The sequence below is a fragment of the Lacerta agilis genome, chromosome 5, assembly GCF_009819535.1.
Source record: "Lacerta agilis isolate rLacAgi1 chromosome 5, rLacAgi1.pri, whole genome shotgun sequence".
In the NCBI taxonomy this organism is placed as follows: domain Eukaryota; kingdom Metazoa; phylum Chordata; class Lepidosauria; order Squamata; family Lacertidae; genus Lacerta; species Lacerta agilis.
In genome coordinates, this window is record NC_046316.1 from 43409906 (window position 1) to 43432482 (window position 22577).

The 22577-nt window shown below is 41.2% G+C and overlaps 1 protein-coding gene across 1 annotated transcript in view; it reads right to left on the bottom strand.

Annotated features, from left to right (window-relative positions):
- The window catches only part of WDR11 (WD repeat domain 11), a 49986-nt gene extending 28849 nt beyond the window's left edge, over positions 1–21137 (bottom strand). Inside the window, exons 1-11 of the mRNA XM_033149515.1 lie at positions 20978–21137; positions 19603–19714; positions 18699–18852; positions 13358–13531; positions 12222–12408; positions 9149–9314; positions 7612–7726; positions 6799–6994; positions 5663–5766; positions 5040–5216; positions 958–1042 (exon numbers count right to left, since the gene is read on the bottom strand). Coding sequence (XP_033005406.1) covers positions 958–1042; positions 5040–5216; positions 5663–5766; positions 6799–6994; positions 7612–7726; positions 9149–9314; positions 12222–12408; positions 13358–13531; positions 18699–18852; positions 19603–19714; positions 20978–21063 — 1556 coding nt within the window. The 5' untranslated portion in view covers positions 21064–21137. The remainder of the gene's footprint in view (positions 1–957; positions 1043–5039; positions 5217–5662; positions 5767–6798; positions 6995–7611; positions 7727–9148; positions 9315–12221; positions 12409–13357; positions 13532–18698; positions 18853–19602; positions 19715–20977) is intronic.
- Between the last annotated feature and the right edge of the window lie 1440 nt (positions 21138–22577).

Below are 22577 nucleotides of genomic sequence, written 5' to 3' on the forward strand. Positions count from 1 at the left end.
TTGTAGCATAAAAGAAGCTTTGATGCCAAAAGTAAGTCACCATGGACAGACTGATCTGCAATGAAATATGTCAAAAGAGTTGTAGCAACCAAGTTACAGTGGTACCTCGGGTTAAGAACTTAATTCGTCCTGGAGGTCTGTTCTTAACCTGAAACTGTTCTTAACCTGAGGTACCACTTTAGCTAATGGGGCCTCCCGCTGCGCCACTGCGCGATATCTGTTCTCATCCTGAAGCAAAGTTCTTAACCCGAGGTACTATTTCTGGGTTAGTGGAGTCTGTAACCTGAAGCGTCTGTAACCCGAGGTACCATTGTACTTGTAATAGCCAGATTATTATTCCATATCCTGAAGTTTTAATTTTAAATAAATAAGCAGCCACGTAAGCCTAAAATCAATAGTGAAGGACTGTCAGCAGGTTGTGCAACCCTTTTCCTACTTGTCATGTCTGCCCCCCCCCCCACACACACACAAGGGACAAAGACACAGGACAAACAGTGGGATGAGAGTTAAGAGTTCAGCAGTCCATGGTCTTCCCATAGCTGCTGGTCCTCCATTCTCCATTTCAGACTTCCATGGCCATTTGGTGCTTTTGTTTAATACAAAACACAGTCAGGAGGAAGAATTGTGGAACCGCCTCGCACATAGTATGGTCCTTATAAATATAGCTGTAATCAGACTCACATTAGGCAGAAATTCTCTATGCTACAATGTCTAGGGAAACAAAGGCTTGTGTTCAGCCTTGATCAACACACACACATTAGTTATCAATTCAAATATTTATAAAGCAGAACAGTTTTCACAGAACTATGGCTCTATTTGCAAAAGAAAACTACCCTATTGAACAATCTTCCTGCATACTGTTTTATGATTAAGCCAAATGCCAGCATTGCTTACAGCACATTAAATACTTTAATCTTCCTTTCTCCAGAAAATCAACAACTATTTAAAGAAACTCACTTGACTTCACAGGAATGAATGCTTAACTCTTTGTGTAGGAGCCCACTGGTAAGGTTATACACCAGGACCGAGCCATTGCTTGTTCCTGCAAGGAGTCAATTGAATATTTGTAAAATTTACAGAAATCACATTTTTAAATAAACTTTGTCCCCCTCCCCGCCACAAAAGTGAATCTCTTATATGTACTTATTTTTCAATAGTTTCCTCCTTTATTCACTCATCCTCAAGTAATGGATTAGATTGCCAGGCAGGTTTTACACCACCCACCCACAATATTAGGCCCAATCCACTGGTAGCTATGCTAGCCTTCAGTGCAAGAGCTCACTGGGTAGCCATAGGCTACATAGACTACTTTCATGGAGGCAAGTGGGTAGCGCAGTGGAAGTGAAATGGGCCACTCTCACTCCTATGCTAGCAAAGATAGTGTCCAAGGAGGTCATGGGAGAAGGAGCTTCTCCTTCTCTGCAGCGAGCATGGAAATTCAATGAGCTGGCAGAGGAGAGAAATAATGTTCCACAACCCCTCCACCAGCCAACTACATTTCTATGCCAGCTGTAAAGGAAGGAAATTCCATTTATCTACAACCAAATTAAAAAATGAAGCAGGCTGGCAGTGGAGGGACAGATTTTTCTGTCTGCTCATTTGGTAGAAGCTCCCCCGCTTTCTTTAACCAGGCTGCTAACACCACTAACAGCCTGGGCTTCCATGTTGCCTGTGGAGAATGGAGACTGTCCTTTTCCACAGCCAATGCTAAAACACGCGGTATTGGCCTCTTAGCAGGCAAGTGACTTTTGCAGCCTTTTTCTTCACAAGGCTGAAGGTAAGCTTCATAAATAGTAGAACTTGGTTAGGTAGTTGTGTAGAAGATAATCCAAGTGGACAGATTTTATACAGTGGTACCTCGGTTTTTGAACGTAATCTTTTCCGGAAGACCATTCAACTTCCAAAACGTTCGAAAACCAAGGCACAAAGGGTGGTCTGCAAATTCAATCGAGAAAATTGAAAAAAAACTCAGCGGAAGCCGTTCGACTTCTGAGGCGTGTTCGAAAACAAAGCATTTACTTCTGGGTTTTTGGCATTCAGAAACTGAAACATTCGACTTCCGAGACATTCGAAAACCAAGGTACCACTGTATATTCAAGTAAGGAGGGTACCAGACCATAAATAACCTTCAAGGCAGAATCCCGATAGACTGATTTTGATTTATTACCTTGTCATTACACAAACAGAATGAATGCAATGAACTTAGGATTCATTTCATACATGAATGCTTCCTTTAAAAAGTCAGTGAGAAACTTGCCACAGTAAGCATCGAACTTCAACTTGCATCAGTACTGAACCTTCAAAAATCTATTGTGCTGTGTAGAAACTAAGACAAGCCACGACAAGATCTGAGTGGGCACAATTTGGATTTCTTCACATAGAATGGGATCAGGTCAGCCATTCTACACTGAATCCATTAATTGCTTTCAGAAGATGCATTTTAATAACTCACTAAACCAGTTTTAAGAATACATTATATTAAAACGTAAGCCATGACTTATGCTGATTGGCATTTTGGAGCCAGAGTTAAGCAGAAGCAGGTATTTAGCTGGGGTCATTTAAATTCACTGCTCTTTCAGCATTTTGTATTTTAATGAGTGGGAAAATGCATTTTTAGCCACACTAAATGTTTGTCTGTTGTCTTTGTCCATGGAGTTTTATTGGCAGGGATACTGGAGTGGCTTGCCGGTTCCTGCTCCAGGCAGATCACCTTTGGTCAGAACTCTCCACTATGACCTGTCCATCTTGGGCAGCCCTGCACAACACAGCTCATAGCTTCTCTGAGTTGTTCAAGCCTCTTTGCTACGACCTGAAGAACTATGGATGGAGGCATGTAACATTATACAGGAGGCAGCAACGAAAACCATCCCAATGAAAAGGAAATGCAAGAAAGCAAAGTGGCTGTCCAACGAGGCCTTACAAATAGTGGGGGAGAGAAGGCAAGCAAAATGCTAGGGAGATAGTGAAAGATACAGGAAATTTAATACAGATTTCCAAAGAATAGCAAGGAGAGACAAGAGGGCCTTCTTAAACAAGTAATGCAAAGAAATAGAGGAAAACAATAGAATCGGAAAAACCAGAGATCTGTTCAAGAAAATTGGAGATATGAAAGGAACTTTTCATACAAAGATTACCACAATAAAGGACAAAAATGGTAAGGATGTAACAGAAGCAGAAGACATCAAGAAGAGGTGGTAAGAATACACAGAGGAATTATATCAGAAAGATATGGAGGTCTCGTATACCCCAGCTAGTGTGGCTGCTGACCTTGAGCCAGACATCCTGGAGAATGAAGTCAAATGGGCCTTAGAAAGCACTGCTAATAACAAGGCCAGTGGAAGTGATGATATTCCAGCTGAACTATTTAAAATTTTAAAAGATGGTGCTGTTAAGGTGCTACACTCAATATGCCAGCAAGTTTGGAAAACTCAGCAGTGGCCAGAGGAATGGAGAAGATCAGTCTACATCCCAATCCCAAAGAAGGGCAGTGCCAAAGAATGCTCCATCTACCACACAATTGCACTCATTTCACACACTAGCAAGGTTATGCTTAAAATTCTACAAGGCAGGCTTAAGCAGTATGTGGACTGAGAACTCCCGGAAGTGCAAGCTGGATTTCGAAGGGGCAGAGGAACCAGAGACCAAATTGCAAACATGCGCTGGATTATGGAGAAAGCTAGAGAGTTCCAGAAAAACATCTACTTCTGTTTCATTGACTACGCAAAAGCATTTGACTGTGTCGACCACAGCAAACTATGGCAAGTTCTTAAAGAAATGGGAGTGCCTGACCACCTCATCTGTCTCCTAAGAAATCTCTATGTGGGACAAGAAGCTACAGTTAGAACTGGATATGGAACAACTGATTAGTTCAAAATTGGGAAAGGTATACGACAAGGCTGTATATTGTCTCCCTGCTTATTTAACTTATATGCAGAATTCATCATGCGACAGCCTGGACTGAATGAATCCCAAACCGGAATTAAGATTGCCAGAAGAAATATCAACAACCTCAGATAGGCAGATGACACAACCTTGATGGCAGAAAGTGAGGAGGAATTAAAGAACCTTTTAATGCAGGTGAAATAGGAGCGTAAAATATGGTCTGAAGCTCAACATCAAAAAAACTAAGATTATGGCCACTGGTCCCATCACCTCCTGGCAAATAGAAGGGGAAGAAATGGAGGCAGTGAGAGATTTTACTTTCTTGGCTTCCATGATCACTGCAGATGGTGACAGCAGTCACAAAATTAGAAGACGCCTGCTTCTTGGGAGAAAAGCAATGACAAACCTAGACAGCATATTAAAAAGCAAAGACATCACCTTGCCGACAGAGTTCCGTATAGTTAAAGCTATGGTTTTCCCAGTAGTGATGTATGGAAGCAAGAGCTGGACCATAAAGGCTGGTCGCCGAAGAATTTATGCTTTTCAATTATGGTGCTGGAGGAGATTCTTGGGAGTCCCATAGAATACAAGAAGATCAAACCTATCCATTCTTAAGGAAATTAGCCCTGAGTGCTTACTGGAAGGACAGGTCCTGAAGCTGAGGCTCCAATATTTTGGCCACCTCATGAGAAGAGAAGAATCCCTGGAATCCTTGATGTTGGGAAAGATTGAGGGCGGAAAGAGAAGGGGACGACAGAGGATGAGATGGTTGGACAGTGTTCTCGAAGCTACCAACATGAGTCTGACCAAACTGCAGGAGGCAGTGGAAGACAGGAGTGCCTGGCGTGTTCTGGTCCATGGGGTCACGAAGAGTCGGACACGACTAAACGACTAAACAACAACAAAAACGTTTGTCTTAGAATGGGATACAAATCACAAAATTTATAATATATATGCCAGGAATATCTAAGAACAGGAAAAACTTTTTATCTCTCTTTTAAGACAGCATTTATTCTGGGAAGCAATTCAAGCAACTCAAGGGCATGCTATTTCAGATAGCAATAGTCCCCAGACTGACACACAGTTTATCACACAAACGTATCACTGCAAAAAGTAAACTGAGCAATATATTTAACTGTATTGTTTAAGACACTTACCGACAGCAAGGAGAGGCTGATACTGTTTTAAGTTTTTTGTGGTAAGAGGTGGGCACATGCGGATAGCAAACGGAGGCAAAGGGAGTCCTGAAAGAAGCCCTGTTAGCAGGAACTTTAAATGTACTTCTTGCAAACAGTAACTTTTTTGTTGCTCTTCGGTAGAAAGTGTGCCTTGCCCTGATGTACAATATAATAGAAAAAGCAAAATAGATTTCATGATGCATGATTTGGCCATAAGCAATTACCAATCTCAAAACTGTGAAACACAGTTTTTTGCTTTAGAATGCTATAGTAGAAGAAGAAGAAGAAGAAGAGTTTGGATTTGATATCCCGCTTTTCACTACCCAAAGGAGTCTCAAAGCGGCTAACATTCTCCTTTCCCTTCCTCCCCCACAACAAACACTCTGTGAGGTGAGTGGGGCTGAGAGACTTCAGAGAAGTGTGACTAGCCCAAGGTCACCCAGCAGCTGCATGTGGAGGAGTGGAGACACGAACCCGGTTCCCCAGATAACGAGTCTACCGCTCTTAACCACTACACCACACTGGCTCTAATTTAGTAAGCTAAATTAGTTACCAAAGATGAAATAAAATATAGAAGACTGTTATGGCTCACATACACTTACCTATCATATTATCCAGTGACAGGTCCGGAAGTTTATTCTGAGATGCCCCAACAGGTATTCCACAGAATGAGACCGGCGAGTACAAAGGTGATGCAGTTGAATTACTGCAAAAAGACAATTACAATAAAACTGAAGCATGCAACATTCTAACATGCTTTAGCCTGACCACCAAACAGAATCCAGGATGACCTATGCAGAAAGGTTCCGTTTCTATAAAAAGGAGCATCCTTGATTCTCAGTGGCTAGAATTAACAACTGATTAGTCCCCACCTTGATGGTATTTCTTCATGAAACGAATGGCATTCCATGTCCAGGGGCAAGAGTAAAACACTGCACATTACTGCACTGTGGCAATGAATGGCTGGTTGCCCAATTCTGTGTCAACTGAGATCCCTTAGAGCAGTGTTTTTCAACCACTGTTCCGCGGCACACTAGTGTGCCGCGAGATGTTGCCTGGTGTGCCGTGGGAAAAATTGAAAAATTACTTTATATATAGTCAATATAGGCACAGAGTTAAATTTTTTAACATTTTCTAATGGTGGTGTGCCTCATGATTTTTTTCATGAAACAAGTGTGCCTTTGCCCAAAAAAGGTTGAAAAACACTGCCTTAGAGTGCCTCATGTACAAATGACATCAACACGCTGCACCTCTTTGCTATAAACAAGTTTATCCTCTGCGCAGACACAGCTTGTTGTGATCATGCCTATTTCAATTGATGAAATGATATTGAGGAACTGAGATCTTTTAAGAATGAGGGAGCTCTTTTATGTCAACACTGATTTTGAAGGTGAGAGAAGACAGCACCACTATTACCAAGAATAATACACGAAACAAAATGCTGTTTCACACAGGTGCAATAATCCTATTAATTGTGGCCTGATACACACAACATTAGTATAAATCATACACAAGTCTTGTCAGAAGTTATGTATGCCACCTCACTATTAGCCCTAGTCATTTGCTGATATGCTGCTCATTTTAAATGGCAGCTTTGCTGAACAACAACCCTTGTTGTAGAAAGTCGTACTAAACAACATTGTTATAAACATTAGAAATGAAGCAGCATAGTCAAGTCCACGGATTCCTTGGGTTTAAACTACAAATTAAAAAACCCCTGAACATTCAGTAAGGTTACCTAGTCCGTTGACTTCGGCCTGAAATGGTGGACTTCAGCTCCCATATCATTACTCTACCATCACTGACTATGAGAGCTGCAGAATTTTCATTCACAGGACAGCACACCATAGTGAAGGGGCGAACGGTCTTGGTAACTCTGATGGCATCACACTGACTTCGTAAGTCATAGACCAGCTCCTGAATGGGGTCAGGTTCTGCAAATGTCAAAACATGAGATAGCAGACACACACAGCTTTCAGTTAAATCTAGCAACCACCGGGCTATTGTGCTAATTCTGCTGGTTACCACTGTTACATCTATAGTACGATATAAACGTACACAAAATATTGGGAGATTTGAAACAGAGGCAGGTCAGTGCACTGAATAATTTACATAATAAAGACACAGTAACTGATTACTAAAAAGACATTTAGAATGTGAGGATACATGGTACATTTGTCACATCTACAGCTTTATGCCTTTCATACCCTATTCAAGTCTATTTTAATGAATCTGTCCCAGGGGTCACTAACCTATTTCAGTGTGAGTGCTACATATATTGCTGGCAAACACAGCAATATTTGATAGTGAAAGGCAAGGCCAAAGTAGGGATTACACTCATCTCCATCTCAGCATTGGGCTTGGCGGAGGGATTTTATTTGACTTATGTAATCAAATACCCTCAAGGTATTTACTATGCTGGAGATGATACAGCTAGGAAAACTGATGGCCAAAGTTTTAATAAGAATAAATGCAAATTTTGGTTGTAACATTGAATTTGTAACTTCAAACACTTGATACCTAGTTCAGTAGACTGGAGTAGCTTGCTCACCTGGATCTTCATTTAATGTACTGTTTATACAACCAACAGATCTGCGAACTCTCAAAGTTATACAGCCATTTTCATGCAGGCAGAACAACCCATCACGCTGAAAACATGGGATTACCTAAACAAACAAACAAGAACCCCCATGGTTTAATATTTATTATTAATAAACCTGCACAAATCACATAAACAAGAGGAGGACTTGTCTAACAGTACACCCAATTAGAGGCAGCTTTGCAATGAATGATTTTTCAGATATCTTGAAAGCTGATTATAGTTATTTATTATTATTTAGTTAAAACAATATTATTGTTTAATTATAATGGGGATTTCAGCTACTCTGTCCTAATACACATGAGTGTTTGTATCAATGGAATCATTCAGGTTTTAATTCTTTTCTTAAAATAATAAACCTCTGATGTCATAATCACATGAAGGTGAATTTTATTTTTTATGAATACATTCAAAATAGCACCATCTTAGCAGCCATAAATGCGAACCATCCACATAAGTGAGCAAACACACATTTTAGTTCCAGACAAAAGCTATAAAGCTTAGCATTATTTCTTTTTAGTTCACATAAATAAAATATTCTAAAAGATCAAGGCAGCTCAGATAAGGCTTCAGACATGACTTAGCTGCCTAACCAAGCAGAAACAGATGTTCAAATAAGCTTGTGCCTTTGTTGGAGGAAACTTCTAAACAAGTATAACATGCCATTTCTTTTCACGATGGGGTTGTTTCCACTTTAGTAATTTTTATAATACCACAAAATGAGATGGATTTTTCTAGCAGACAAGAGCTGAATCATTGGTCATGTCAGACTCTTAATTGTCTCATACCTTACTGCTTTTCACTACACATTGACCGCAAGACTACCACCACCCAAACTCACAATAAAAACCCAGCAACTGCTTATTGTATTTGTGGATACACACACACACACACACACACACACACACATACACACTTTGCAAAGCCTAGCAATGCCTACTTGGAAGTAAGTCCTATTGAGTTCAACGAAGCTTACTCCCAGGTAAGTAGATTTGGATTACAGCCTTATGTTCTATTCTCCATTTTGTCACCCACAATCCTCAACAGCTCACATCCATCAAATTGTCAACTATTATTCTGGAATAGTGCTAACAAGGAGGCAAAAGTGATCTCAAGGTTATAGCTGTCAGTTGCAATGCCCCTTCAAGGTTAGTTTATTTTTTTAGCAATCAACCTTTGCTTTCATGTTCCCCACTGACTCACAACTTTTGTATTGGATGATTCCTGCACACATCCAGTGTATTAACAGAAACATCTGTATTCCATAAGGAAACAGAGCAAGTGAGCCAAGGCACTAAGTCTCAATAAAACTTTTGGGAAATGTTTTGTGGAAAAACAAGCTTATTTAGCACAGGGCTGCATTTAGCCTGCAAATTAAAGTATTTTGTCTCTTGTGTCATCTACAGCTTTGGACAAATACAGGGCAGAATGGAAATCTAAAGATAAAATGAAAATGAAGGCATGCACAATGGCAAGATGGATTTATTACCTGGAGGAAAGGCACTCCTGTTCTTTCGATTGCTATCACACCTACTGTCTGGTTTACTTCAAGGTCAAGAATCAAGATTTCTCTTGGGTAGAGTAACAACATGTAGTTTCGCTTGGAAGGCAGGTAGGATAGCTGAAGGCAGTCATTCAGTGTTACTGATTCAGCACTAGACACATCACAAATAAGTTTTATTAAAATATATTCCATTGCAAAAGGGCTAGGTTTTCAAGTGTTCCAGTAACCAAAATGCAATCCATGATCAAATTAAACAGCTACATGTAATCAAGCTTTGCAAACAGCTACCAAGCCCATCTCAGATGCTTCTCTCATCAATAATTGATCATGCAACTATAGAAGCAGCATCTCTCCACGTTCTTAAGAACAGCCAAGCCATTACATTAGTTACTAAGGGAAGCAGTAAGCATTTTTTAAAGAGTTTTGCCCGGGCCAAGAAAAAGAGGGTTCTTTCATTAGTTGAGCAGATGTATTGGTTGGATAGTGAGAACAATCTTACAGGTTATATTCAAGTACACAGCTAAGTTTTAAGTATAAACCTGAACATGTAAACTGTGACAAATGTGCCTTTGGAAACATCATACAGAGCCAGGATTGGTTGCAATCACAGGTTTGCAACCACCAACATCACACCCTTTTATTTTTTAGCTACGATAACCCACCTGTCATGCTCAATGCCCTCTTCTCCCATGCCTGATTACAGAGAACAGCAAAAGAAAAATGGAAATTCACCACCATTATATCAATTTTATTTATAATATTCCAGCCTTTCCAGCTTATTCATACCTGCATGTTACCCATTTAAAGCAATTTGAGAGGGACATGGAATAGGGCAAGCACTTACATGTGTCTAATCCTAATAAAAGGCTCCAATTCAGACAAATTTAATTAGCTGCCCCCCCCCCCTGAAATCAATGAAACTTGGGTAAGACCCATAATTCTTAAGGGCATGTGCAAGTCATCACCAAAAATACTTCTATCATTACTGGGCAACAAAGAAACGGCAGCTGCCCCACTAGTTTCCTTTTTGACAAGGAGGAAATGTAAATAGTTCTAGGCTTTTCATGCCCTTCCAGTTGACACAAGATCACATTTCACAAATAATTGCAAAATGAGATGCCATCAAGCCTATTGTTCAAAACGTAAAGCTCTCATTAAAGTATTGATCTTACCCACATTCAGCACTGATTCACAATATAGTCTGATGAATTTGTTAAAACAATTACTGACACATTTAAAGGTATTCAGGATGAAAAACAGCAACAAGGAAGGAAAATTGTGCCATATGGAGCTTAATGTTTAATTGTTTGCAGAAAAAGTATCAAAATGCAATAATCAAGTTTAATGGGTGGTAATAGTTAAGAAATCAACATAGATATTCAACCCCCCTACATTTACACACCAGTAGACACTTCCAAGACCCACAAAAGAGCACACATTTTAAACAGGGTTTTTTTTATAGGAGAGCTTTCCAGCAGACTACATAATCAGGAAGCCATTTTTACCATATTTCCTCCCTGTGATCATTCTCAAATGCCCCACAACCATGTAGAAATACCACCACATGTGAACAAACAGATCAGTTCTGAAGCAATTTATATAAACTTATTTTTTAATGCTACAACAAATACAACCAACGAACGAACCAACCACAAAAATACTGGGAACTACCCATCCCTCCCTTCAAATGTTCTTATTGCATTACTGATTTTTTTTTTCTGGGCAGTTTATAATGACAATGATCATGCGCCCTCATTCTTCCATGAAATGATGATTCAGGGTACTGCTTTTTTCAGAACCCACTTCCTTGGAACTTGTCCATGAATTCCAGTGCTTGAAAATGCATGCAGTAGTTTACAGGCCATTCAAAGAAAGTACTGAAAGCTCCAACTGGGCTTATTTATTAAATATAATGCAGTGGTTCCCAACCTTTTCTTGGCCATGCCCCCCCCCGTGACATATAATTATTATTATTCAAAAAGTGAACTCCTACTCATGTGGAGGAAGCCTAAAAGGCCATTAATGGTTAATAACTAATTCTCTAATTGCCCCCCCCCCAAAAAAAATCAAATTGCCTCTCTGTGGGGCATGTGCCCCATGTTGGGAACCACAGATATAATGTCATCTTTGCTCAGAAACAGCCCTAGTGGCCAAGACAAACAAAAAACTCCATGTAAGACCACCCTCAAATAGCAAAAAATGTTTGTGTGTGCGTGTGTGTGTGTATATTAACTGATTATTTTCTGCCCTGCAATGGTACTCCAAAATCTGAAATTTAAGATGAGCTCCCTTCCCTTCCCTGTTTGTAGAGCTGACCCAATTATCACTTCTTAGAGTAGAAATTTACTCACTGCTTCCCTTTAGAAGGAATCCAATGCTGCACGAGCAGACTTACATTTGTGCACTGGGACCTCGCTTTCCTCTCCTCACCCCACAAGCAGTCTCCAACATGCCCCAAAAATTTGCTCCAAATGATGCCCTGACCAACTGGAGCAGATTTCAAGGATACACAGGATGGATTGCACAAGCTGTTTGTGCTGGTTGCACAAGCAGAAGTCTGCTCCAGTTGGCAGCAATCTTGTTTCAAAAGTGAAAAACTAAATAAACTTTTTTGAAGCAAGATGACTTAAGTCACAAAGGGAAAACTGGTAAGTCAATAATAATAATAATAATAATAATAATAATAATAATAATAATTTATTTATATCCCGCCCATCTGGCTGGGTTTCCCCAGCCACTCTGGGTGGCTTCCAACAAAATATTAATATACAATAGTCTGTTAAACATTAAAAGCTTCCTTAAACATGGATACATGGATAAAGTCTACATGTATAAAGAAAATAACTCATTCTGAAAGCCTGATACTTCACAGCCATATATGGCTTGAAACGCTGACAGCAATCCCAGGTCTCAAGGACAAAAATGGAATACTGGGCTTACCCTATCCCATTCTTAGCCAGAACAACATGCCTTGCACTGTAGGTATTATATAGGTATATCTATATAGAACAAGTCTTGTGAGCACAGTAGAAAACACATGCTTAAGACACATGCTTACCTTGGTTTTTCATTAGTGATGAGAATTTTTACTTTGTCCAGGGCCTTTTTAGCCCCTGCAGCGGATACCAGCTTGTTATGAACAGGACTAGAACGAGGGCTGGAAATGTAAACCTTTTTCCCTGAACTGACAGGAGCCTTGGAAGGAGAGAAGTCCGAAATGAACACTATTCCCTCACTTGTAAGCACTGCACCAAGAAAAGACACAGTTATTACTGTAAAATATGAGGAGAGATTTGATGGTAGCATTTCACTTTTCAATGTACTTCTGGAATGAAAAGTGGTAACAAATTTTACGAATGCTGAAATACATGGCAAACTGATAAAAGGAACATCCTTGTGGAAAAGAGTGATAGATGACCCATTCTTATCTGAGGCCATAGAAGTTTAACCCTTTAAAAAAAATTATGTAAGGTTACTGGCAGACACATTTGTCCTTCCACATCAGTTCAGTACACTAACTTTCACCAATACAGCAGCTCCTCAGCTATATTGTATTATCTCAAAGCAATCTCCCCAACCAGGCACCTTCAAGATGTTTTGGACCACAATTCCCATAATCTCTGACCACTGGCCATACTTGCTGAGACTAAGGGGATTGTAGTACAAGGGATCAGGGTGGGAAATGCTGCATATTCTTATATGCAACATTTTATATAAGAATATATATATATAGTGGGCTGCAGTCCTATACAACCCACCCAAAAGCAAGTTCCAGTGAACTTAATTGAACCATCTTCTGAGTTAACATGCTGAGCTATGTAGCTCTTCACATGTAACACACAGAAGCTATTTCCTCGTTCTTACACCCCACAGGTATGATAAAGCTGTATATGCATTGTAATATGAGCTACAATTTCACTCTCCACGACTTTGACTTGAGGCAAACTTTGTAATCAATTAATTCATGACTTCCCTTCACAATCTTATTTAACCATTCAGATTCATTTCCCAAAAAACTACCTCTAAAATAACACAAGGTTAACGAAACTGTCCAATGTTGTTCATTCTCAGTTCTCATGTTGCATTTTTAAGCCTCTGTGGCACATATTACAATCTAACAGCAAATTTTGTATGACAGCAGTATTCAGTCCTGTAGAACAGGAAGGTAACATACTTTCCTAAAACAGAACTCACATGTCAAATTTGAAGGATCAAAGGGATCAAACGAAAAAGAAAGGATGTTTTCTGCATAACTTTTCTTCCAGAGTTTTGTGCCAGTATCTGCATTCCATAACACTATGTAATTTGGCGGGTGAACTGCAAGGAGAAGATCTCGAGAGGCATCCTGGTTCCACAGCCACTGCATGTCTGTCAAAAAGTAAAAGGGAAGGGAAGGGAAGGGAAGGGAAGGGATGGGAGAGAGAGAGATGAAAACAGTCAGTCAACCTTTGAACTAAAAATAACAGCTCCCTTTTTCATCTTCTAGGTTCCTGAGGCAAACATCAGAATATGGCATCAGTAAAACAAAGCTAGAGCTCTCATTACTGATTTAAAAATCTGTTTATTAAAGAAAAACTGAAACCAGAAGTGCTCAAACCATCTTACAAGTAACGAGAGCCATGCACAGCCAGCACCTCTTTCCTCATATAAACTCATAGTCCCAAGAGCTCCCACAACTCAGCCCAGTCCTGCTGCCTACCCATGCTGTGCTGGCCCCAAGGGTTTGTCCATGAAGCGAGGTCCAAGTCCAGTCCTGGGTCTAGGGGTCCAAAGGAGGTCAATCCGGCGGGGAGCAAGGCAGGGAGCAGGTCAAGGTCCAAGGCAGGTTCAGGCACAAGGTTGCAGGTTGAGCACACGCTTGCAACTAAGTTGCTCACGCAACTTGGGCTGGGTCTGGCTGGCTTTTATCTGGCCCTATGCTTAGGGCGGTCCCGATCCTCCGGAGACTCGCCTCTCCTCCGGGCCTGGAGGCGAGCACTCCTCCTGCAGACACTTAACTCCCTTCGCCTCTCTGCCCTGAGCCTCTGTAGCTCAGGAGAGGCTGGTGGGTTACTGGACCCAGGGGATGCCTCAGCTTCCTCTGAAGAGGCTGGGAGTGGAGCACCTGCAGGCAATGGGTCCTCCCTCCCATCAGGAGCCAGAGCAGACTCTGCTGATGCCTGCACCTGGGGATCCAGCACAGGTGGGGATCCTTCAGGCTCAAGCCCTGGCCCCGGCTCAGCTGGTTCTGGAGGCGGGGAATCCTGTGCAGGCTGGGATCCCTCAGGTTCAGCATCAGAGTCTGACTCCCAGGCCATCACACATGCTAATGTATCTGGCCCAAGGACATCCCAGAATATTTGTAATCAGTGATAGAACATGGCACTTGTACATGGGTAGAGCTTGACATCAAAAGAGACTGAAGCTAGTAAAAACCAGCAGTTAAGGAATCCTGAGCCAAACCCACATATGTGTGCAAGTGTAAATTGCATTTTCCCTTTCTTACTGGGGAGTGAAGGAGGAGAGGTATGGCAAGAAGACTGGTTTGAAAATAAAAACTGAAAACACAGCTACTGTAACAACATGGTGTTAACACAATATTTTGAGAGATCTGAGCTGGCTTCAAGCAAGCAGCCCATTAGGGTGGAAACAATTGTTTGTTTCCACATGTACACAGAGGACTTGTTATTCTTCAACCAAAATATTTTGTCCAGCAGAAAATGCAGAAATTTTTCAAGGTGCATTGGAAATATTTTCCCTAGCATGCTTATTTAGTTGTTGGGAAAGATGGAGGGCACAAGGAGAAGGGGACGACAGAGGATGAGATGGTTGGACAGTGTTCTTGAAGCGACTGGCATGAGTTTGGCCAAACTGCGGGAGGCAGTGGAGGATAGGGGTGCCTGGCATGCTCTGGTCCATGGGGTCACGAAGAGTTGGACACGACTGAACGACTGAACAACAACAAAAGCAAAGTTTAGCTAAAAACTTTGAAGATGGCAACATTACCTAATGGTGTATTTGCAACTTTCATAGTTATGAATTAATTAATTCCAACAGAAAAAAATCTGGATACGGTGACTTTGGTAGTTCAGGCACGGGTGACATCAATGTTGGATTACTTCAAGCTACAATCAGCAATCCAAATTATGTTGTAGTATTCTCCACTGACAGGAGACCCAGACATAATATAATTCCCTGCTCAGAGACATGCCCTTGCTGCCAATGTGTCACTGGGCCAAATTCAAGGTGCTATTTATTAGTATATAAATCCATCAACAGTTTGAGACCTCTTTACTTGATCCAATGTATGCCCATTTAAGCACTTAGCACCTGCAAAAGTGCTAGTTTCACAGACCTATGTGATGTTTCTTCTGTACTTCCAAGAAAATTGTAAACCACTGAGAGGCCTTTTGTTCTAGCAAGTGGCTTCTAAATGTTAAATGAACAAAAATTTCTGGTGGAATAATTTTAGCCATCAACCCCATGGGAAACAGAGATGAATGAAGACCTGATTAAAGGCAACCCATTAATACACATTCTGTATTTCACAGGTAAGCATGGAAACTGAAATATAAACCCAAAACCTGCCACTAAGTTCACTGAAGAGAATTCATATTTCAGTTGCACTTTTTAAGCAGCAAGTTGTTTCAGCAAATCTTAATCATGAAGTCTTTTTTTAAAAAAACAGATAGGATCACCAAGGCTCAGATCAATAACTGTTCCAGGACAGAATATCTGACATAATGGGTGTAGATTTTATTTCTTTGCCCATCAGCTAGCAATAAAGATCTTCAAATGGCACTTACAAATCTAATAAATCTAAACCTTAGGATTATACTGTAACATCACTTTTCACTAGGAAAGTCCTGAAGCGATTTAAAATAATACCTAAGTCTACACAAAACCAAGCTTTACGTCAGAGGTTGCCAACCTTTTGGGACCTCTGGAGTTTTGAGAAAATGTTATGGGGTGCCAGCCAGAAAATGGCTGCAGTTGGCTATGTTGCATGACACAATTTTGCTGCAATTTGGTGTGTGGCATAATACAAATGGGCTGCCACTTCTAAAACAGAGCAAAAAAAGGAGACAGGGCCACAAAATGATGTGGGCATCAGCCACCTCCATCATTGGGAATTAGTAATCTTTATATCATTGTTCTCATTTTAAACTATTCCTTATCTGTGACAGAGGAAGCTAAAATTAATAAGTAAAAATGACATCTAAGAAAAATGAATTCTGAAGAGAATGTGAATAATCATTGGAAGGGAATTACAAGGCTTTCATTTTTATGTTACCAACAATTGAGGAATGCATTAAAGATTACCTTACATATGTGGGCAGCTTTATAGATAACTGATCTGAATGTGTCCACAGAGAAACATCAGAACTAAATAACAGCAAAACCTTCTCAGCAATTAAACACCTTAATATTAGATAAAAGTATTCAGCATTGAATAGTTAAGTTATGCATTGTGACCTTTTCCTTTTCCACATCATCATCAGAAGCAATCAACACAGATTTCGCATAACTTCACCAGCTTTTCAGCAATGCAGTAAAGGGGGGGGGAATCTTTGGGTCATTATGGTACATGAAAAGTTTTATGAGACAACTTGGCAAGCAAACTATCAATTATTCATGAAAGCCCATGTTGGAAATTAAATTTCACCAAGATGCTGTGAATTTTACTTCAGGAATAAAAGACATCTATTACTGTGATGATAATGAGGAATGTGGGCAGCACTATACACAGCAGGAGATGCACAGCTTCCTGGAAAGTTGGGAGGGGGAGAGAGAGTGGAGTGCCACAAGAGAACTGAGAGGCATTAGAGGGCATTAATGGGGGTGGGAATGAGAGAGAAAATGTTGGATACAGTATTTTCTTTTTGCTCAAGATGCCACAGTCCACAATTTAATGGGGAATCCCTGTATATTATTACTGCCTTTTACTGAAAGGTATTAAATTGAGCCATTTGATAATGAAAAATCTGGCAGGGTTACAATAAATACCTTTATTAGATTTTAAACCAAACCCATCTTAGATCAATTACATGACACCAAAGGGCTGAAAAAGAAGACAGAGACAACATGATGACCTTTTACAGGGGCTCAGCCACTGAGCTATGACTCTATACAATATTTCATTTTTGCAAGTTAGTCTATATCATTATCAGTCTTCTCCAATATTGCTCTGCTGGCATCATCAAGAGAAATATCACAGGCTCATTTCAAGATACCTGTTACTTTTCACATGCAAGATCCCAAATTTCCTCCCCCACCTGCCAGGTATTGTGATGGAGCAAAAAATATGAACAAGGCTGGGTAATATGCAAGCTTCAGTGATAGTGTAGTTTGTTGGTTGAGGATGCATATCGGCAGTTATACAACCTGTACCACAAGCTGAAATGCAGCTGCTGAACTAATTCACTGTTGCCTAGTGACGGAGTGGCCTTCTCCAGAAACTGAGCTAACAAGTTTAGGGTAGCCTTGAACAATGGGGTATTGTTTGTCATATTTAACAAGGCTGGAAAGTCTGTATAAGCCCAACTCTGCAGGTTTTAAACCCTTTTCCTATGGCGCTAATAGAAATAGATAGGAGCAACAGAACACTGAAATAAACACATTTTTCAAAATGTGTAAACCACACAATAAATTGAGGGTCGTTTATATTTATTAGACTTTGTCAGCAGTACGAGACAGTAAGTCAATATGGGACAAATAAACCAAGGGAAGCTGTAAGACCATGGAGAATGTGAGATGGGGTAGTAGGTACAGAAAACTAAGGGGGGAGATTGTTATGCCCAGAGGAGCTGAGATGAGGAGAGACTTACGACCTTGAAATGCAAGGATTTAGTTTGTTTACCATTGCATAATAGAGTTGGAAGGGACCTTAGAAATAATCTAATCCCAATTCGCTGCTCAATGTAGGATCTGCACTGCAGGGTGCAACCACAGCCTCCCTGACAGGTGGCTGTTCCAAGCTTCATTTAAATGAGAGGCCTCAACCTCTTGAGGCAGCCTGCTGCACTGTTAAACCAAATCTTTCTTTTAGAAAGTTTTTACTAATGTTCAACTGAAATCCGCTTTCATGCACTTTGCACCCATTAATTGCAGACCTGTGCTCTGGAGCAGCAGATAACAAGCCTGCTCCATCTTCTGCAGGAGAGCCCTTCAGCTATTTGAAGACCACTATCTTTGTCTCCTCTTAATCTTCTCCAGAATAAACCCACTCAGCTCTTTCAACCATTCCTCACAGGATTCAGTTTCTAAACTTCTCACCATCCTGAGCCTCTGGACTTTCCTAACAGATATACTTACAGTACAATCCTATTCAAAAGTCCCACCAGCAAAGCAAATTAAAAATTTAAAAACAGGCAGGTATATGAAATATGTCTTCCACACAAGAAGGAACACACATGCAGGAATTACCTGAATGTAAATGGAAGCATACAGATTGACTACTTATTGTTCTTAACCTTCTTCTTTTAGCTAGCAAATCCATTTATTACTGCATGACGGTGTAACACACACACACACACACACACACACGTTTCCTTACCTTGAATGGGCTTTGTGTGCTCTTGTATTTCACAGCGAGCAGCTCCTGTAGCAACATCCCAAACAATGATCTTTCCAGTGGCATCAGCAGAAGCCAAGCGCAAAGAATAAGGTGATCCAATATTGTGATGGTAGTTTTCCTTAGCCCATTTAACCTAAACATAGGAAGATAAGTAACATTCAGAGATATTTGTAACATAAATAAAAGCACGAAATACTATTTTTAATGAATTGCGTTTTTATATTGTATTTTAATGTTATGAACTACCCTGAGATCTACAAATGAAGGCCGGTATATAAATTTAATATAAATAAATAAATAATGGAACTGAAGAAATTAGAACCTGAGACTAATATGTGCAACTTACAAATCTGTAACATGAGGTGGTATAGCAAGTAATAAATGAATTGGGAAGAGTGAATAAATCCCATGGTGCAAACAAATCTAATAACACCAATATTCTTATATGGCAATTTGAAATTAACAAATTCCAAATTAACAGTACTCTCTCTGACAGTGAACTCAAGTGGTAAGTGCTGACAGAAATTAAACCAAAGTATGAGGAGGACCACCAAGATGTGGAGAAGTACAACAAACTTTTTTAAAAAAACATAACAAGCACCTCCCCCCACAAGAGCCCGGTGAAGATTGAGCGTTAGGTAAAAAATGAATGGCTCACTAGAACATTGATTTAAATGAATGGCTCACTAGAACATGAACACTTCTGTCAAGAGGTGTGGTTAGATAGCAATACGCTTGTTACTTCTTACAACTGAAACAGTATTATGAAAACAAATGCAATTACTACCTAAACATGATAGGGTTGGTGTTTGATTATTTTCTTTTACCTGATTTTTACATTAAACAGGTTACAATGTTTCAAATATATTTGTTATTAACTTACCTTGACAACGTTAGCTTTGTGCCTTTCCAAAACCTGTAGGGTCTGGGCAGTCTTGGAATCAATAACCAGAACGAGAGAATGACATCCATATGCAATCAACCCTTGCCAGCCCCTAGAAAATAGTAATCATACTGTAAAAACATAGTTTCGGTAAGCCATAGAACAAAAACAAAGCCAAAACATATGAAATGCATGATTAAACTACTCAGCCTTACTGTGCACTGCTTGGAGACTGGTGTTAAGTGGTATATAAATTATGGAAATAAATTAGATCCAAAGTTATAGACACTGAATATCTCAAAGCATCCTCCACTCCAAAAAAAAAGGGGGAAGTGAAAGCAACTCTCTAGCTGAATCACTAGAGAACTGAAAGAATCTTTTGGCAACCACTCCTACACATAAAAAGAACCCCCAAATTGTTATATTTACCAACTGCATGAGACTTTTCCCTTCAGTTTTCCAATGAAGGCAAGTCTTGTGCTTTTATTTCTACCCTACCTTAAATGTCTCCGCTGGTAACCTCTTAAGTGTTTTACAACCAGCTTTCACTTCAGCTTAATCGGGACAGACTGCCCCAGCTGCAACAAAACATGCCTCTCCTGTATGGGTCTCTACAGCCACAGCAAGTGTTGTAACTTTCGGGTTTGACTTTAACCCCTGAAGGCACACTCTTCCACCATCTCCCGAGATAGAAAGATGCCAACCAAACCAGCTCAAGTTTCTTGATCCCTATACTTGATTAAAACCAACCCAGTTGGCAAAGCTCACGCCCATGACGCTGCCTGCTCCCATCATCGAGCACTACACCTGTCATCCATTTCTTAACCCACCCGTCACACATGGTTGGCATCCATCTGTCTTGAGGGACCTTGGAAGAGCGCGCCTTCAGCTGAGAAGTCAAACCGTTACATACATGTCAACCCACACACATTCTATACGTGTGTGTGTGTGTGTGTGTGTGTATACACACACATTTGCACTATAACCCCGTACAGGCTTTAGCAATAGTTTGCATTACACAGCTCTGCTTGAGGGCTCTGTGAACTTCACTCAACTGCCCTTAGCAGCTTACACGCCTCAGGGAAACACTGGATCCTTTGCCCCTAAAATCCCCTCTCACATTAGGGCCACAAGACTGGTCGGTCTTAGGCGCCCCTCTCACGCCCATACACTGCGACCCTATGCACGCCTACTCGTGAGTAAGCCTCGCTGAAGTCGACGGGGCTCCAGCATGAGAGATGGGACTGCCACCTTCCGCAGAGGTCTCTCGGTCTCTCTCTCTCTCTCTCTCTAACGACACTCTCTCTTGCCACCCGCCGGCCTGGGTGGCCTACCCTCCTCTGCCCGCCCCTCGCCGCTTCCCCCACTCACTCACCAGTCCGCCGCCCCTCGGTTCTGCGGGTTGAGCGCCCCGGTGAGGGTCCGGGCCGACAGCTTGATGTTTACCATGTAGGGCTGCATGGCTGTGAAGGAAACAAGGCGGGGGCGGACCGGTAGGCCAGAGCGGCCGACAGGTCGGGGGAAAGTACCTACGGGGAACTAAGGAAGGAAGCGGTCTCCGTTAGATGGCGCACAACCAATCCTGCTCCCCGACTGATCCGGTGTACCCCCTCAGCTGAAGAAGATTGGTTCCGCCCCCCAAATGATACTGTAGTTCAGTTTGGAGTTTCGTGTTGCTGGGGAGGAGGGAACCTAGGAAAGATTGGGCAGGGCTCCCGGCTGATTCTTTTCCGCGTACTAAGGCAACGGAAACTGCTGTTGCTTAACCCGCCTTCGTTCTCTTTTGAGCATGCTCGGGAGCCTTCAGGGCAGACATTGCCTTCAGTTTCTCGCTTTAATCGCGCGGACGGGATTTCTGCCATTTATTATTTTACGCACTGCCTTGCGATAGAGCGAGGAGCAGGGGACCGAACGAGATGCAACTAAATCTAGAGCAGGAAAATGCACGATATTCGCAATTCTAATTTATTGGGGGGGGGGGGCATGCCAGTGGTGCCAGAAGCAAAAGTGTGTGTAGCAGAACTTTGAATGTGTGACCACTTGGCACTGTAGATGCTCACAGAACCCTCCCTGTCCCTGTCACCTAAGGTGAACAAGAGGTATTACCGGAATTAAAGGATACAGTATATAGCCAGACAAAAAACAGTCAAGGAGGATGCAAAGAAGGGCTGGTGAAGGATGCGGCTTGGAGACCAGTGTTGGGAGGGGGGGGGAGAATCCCCAGGGCCAGATAGAGATGCACGATGGGCTGCATTTGGCCCCTAGTCCCGACATTTCTATTTCCTAGTGTAAGGTAATTAAGGGTTCTCTGGAACACGGTTTGAAAACCACAGGCTTGCTGCTTGTTGCCTTGAGGTTGTTAGAAAGAAACAAGACAAAGTTACCTGACCAAGCTTGGATGAAAACTCTTTCCTTAAGAATAATTTTCTGCTTGGTAACTGGCAGCTTTTTACAGAAGGTATCCATTTTTAAGCCTAACAAGCCTTGTGGGACTGAAAAGCATGTTGTTTTGTACTTTCTCTGTGATTTGTCCTTCCCAAGTGGGCAGAGACTGGCTTGGTGCTGTGTTGAAGACAAAAGAAGACCAGGCAGCTGTGTAGTAAGGAAGCTCCCTGTAAGCACAGATCAGAGAATGTCTCTCCTGCTGCTCTTTTACTCCTGGCTCTGCACCATTCATGCTTTCTATAATTACTTGAGGGTTTTGCTGTTCTGGATAATGCCTTGTGTTGATAAGCTGTTTGCAAAGAGTGATTGCTATTTTCTCCTTTGTCTGGCTTGAATAGACTTGTGAGGTAGCAAGGTGACAGCAATTTTGTAGGATCTGGAGTTGTATAGGTTTTCGTGATACTGTATTGTGATAATTCAGAAATGTAATCTCCTGATGAGAAGAGACAAACACATTTTCCAAACAATGCTTTGAGAAACAATAAGATAATTCTGTTTCCCAGTCAACATGCTCATAGACACCACCAGAT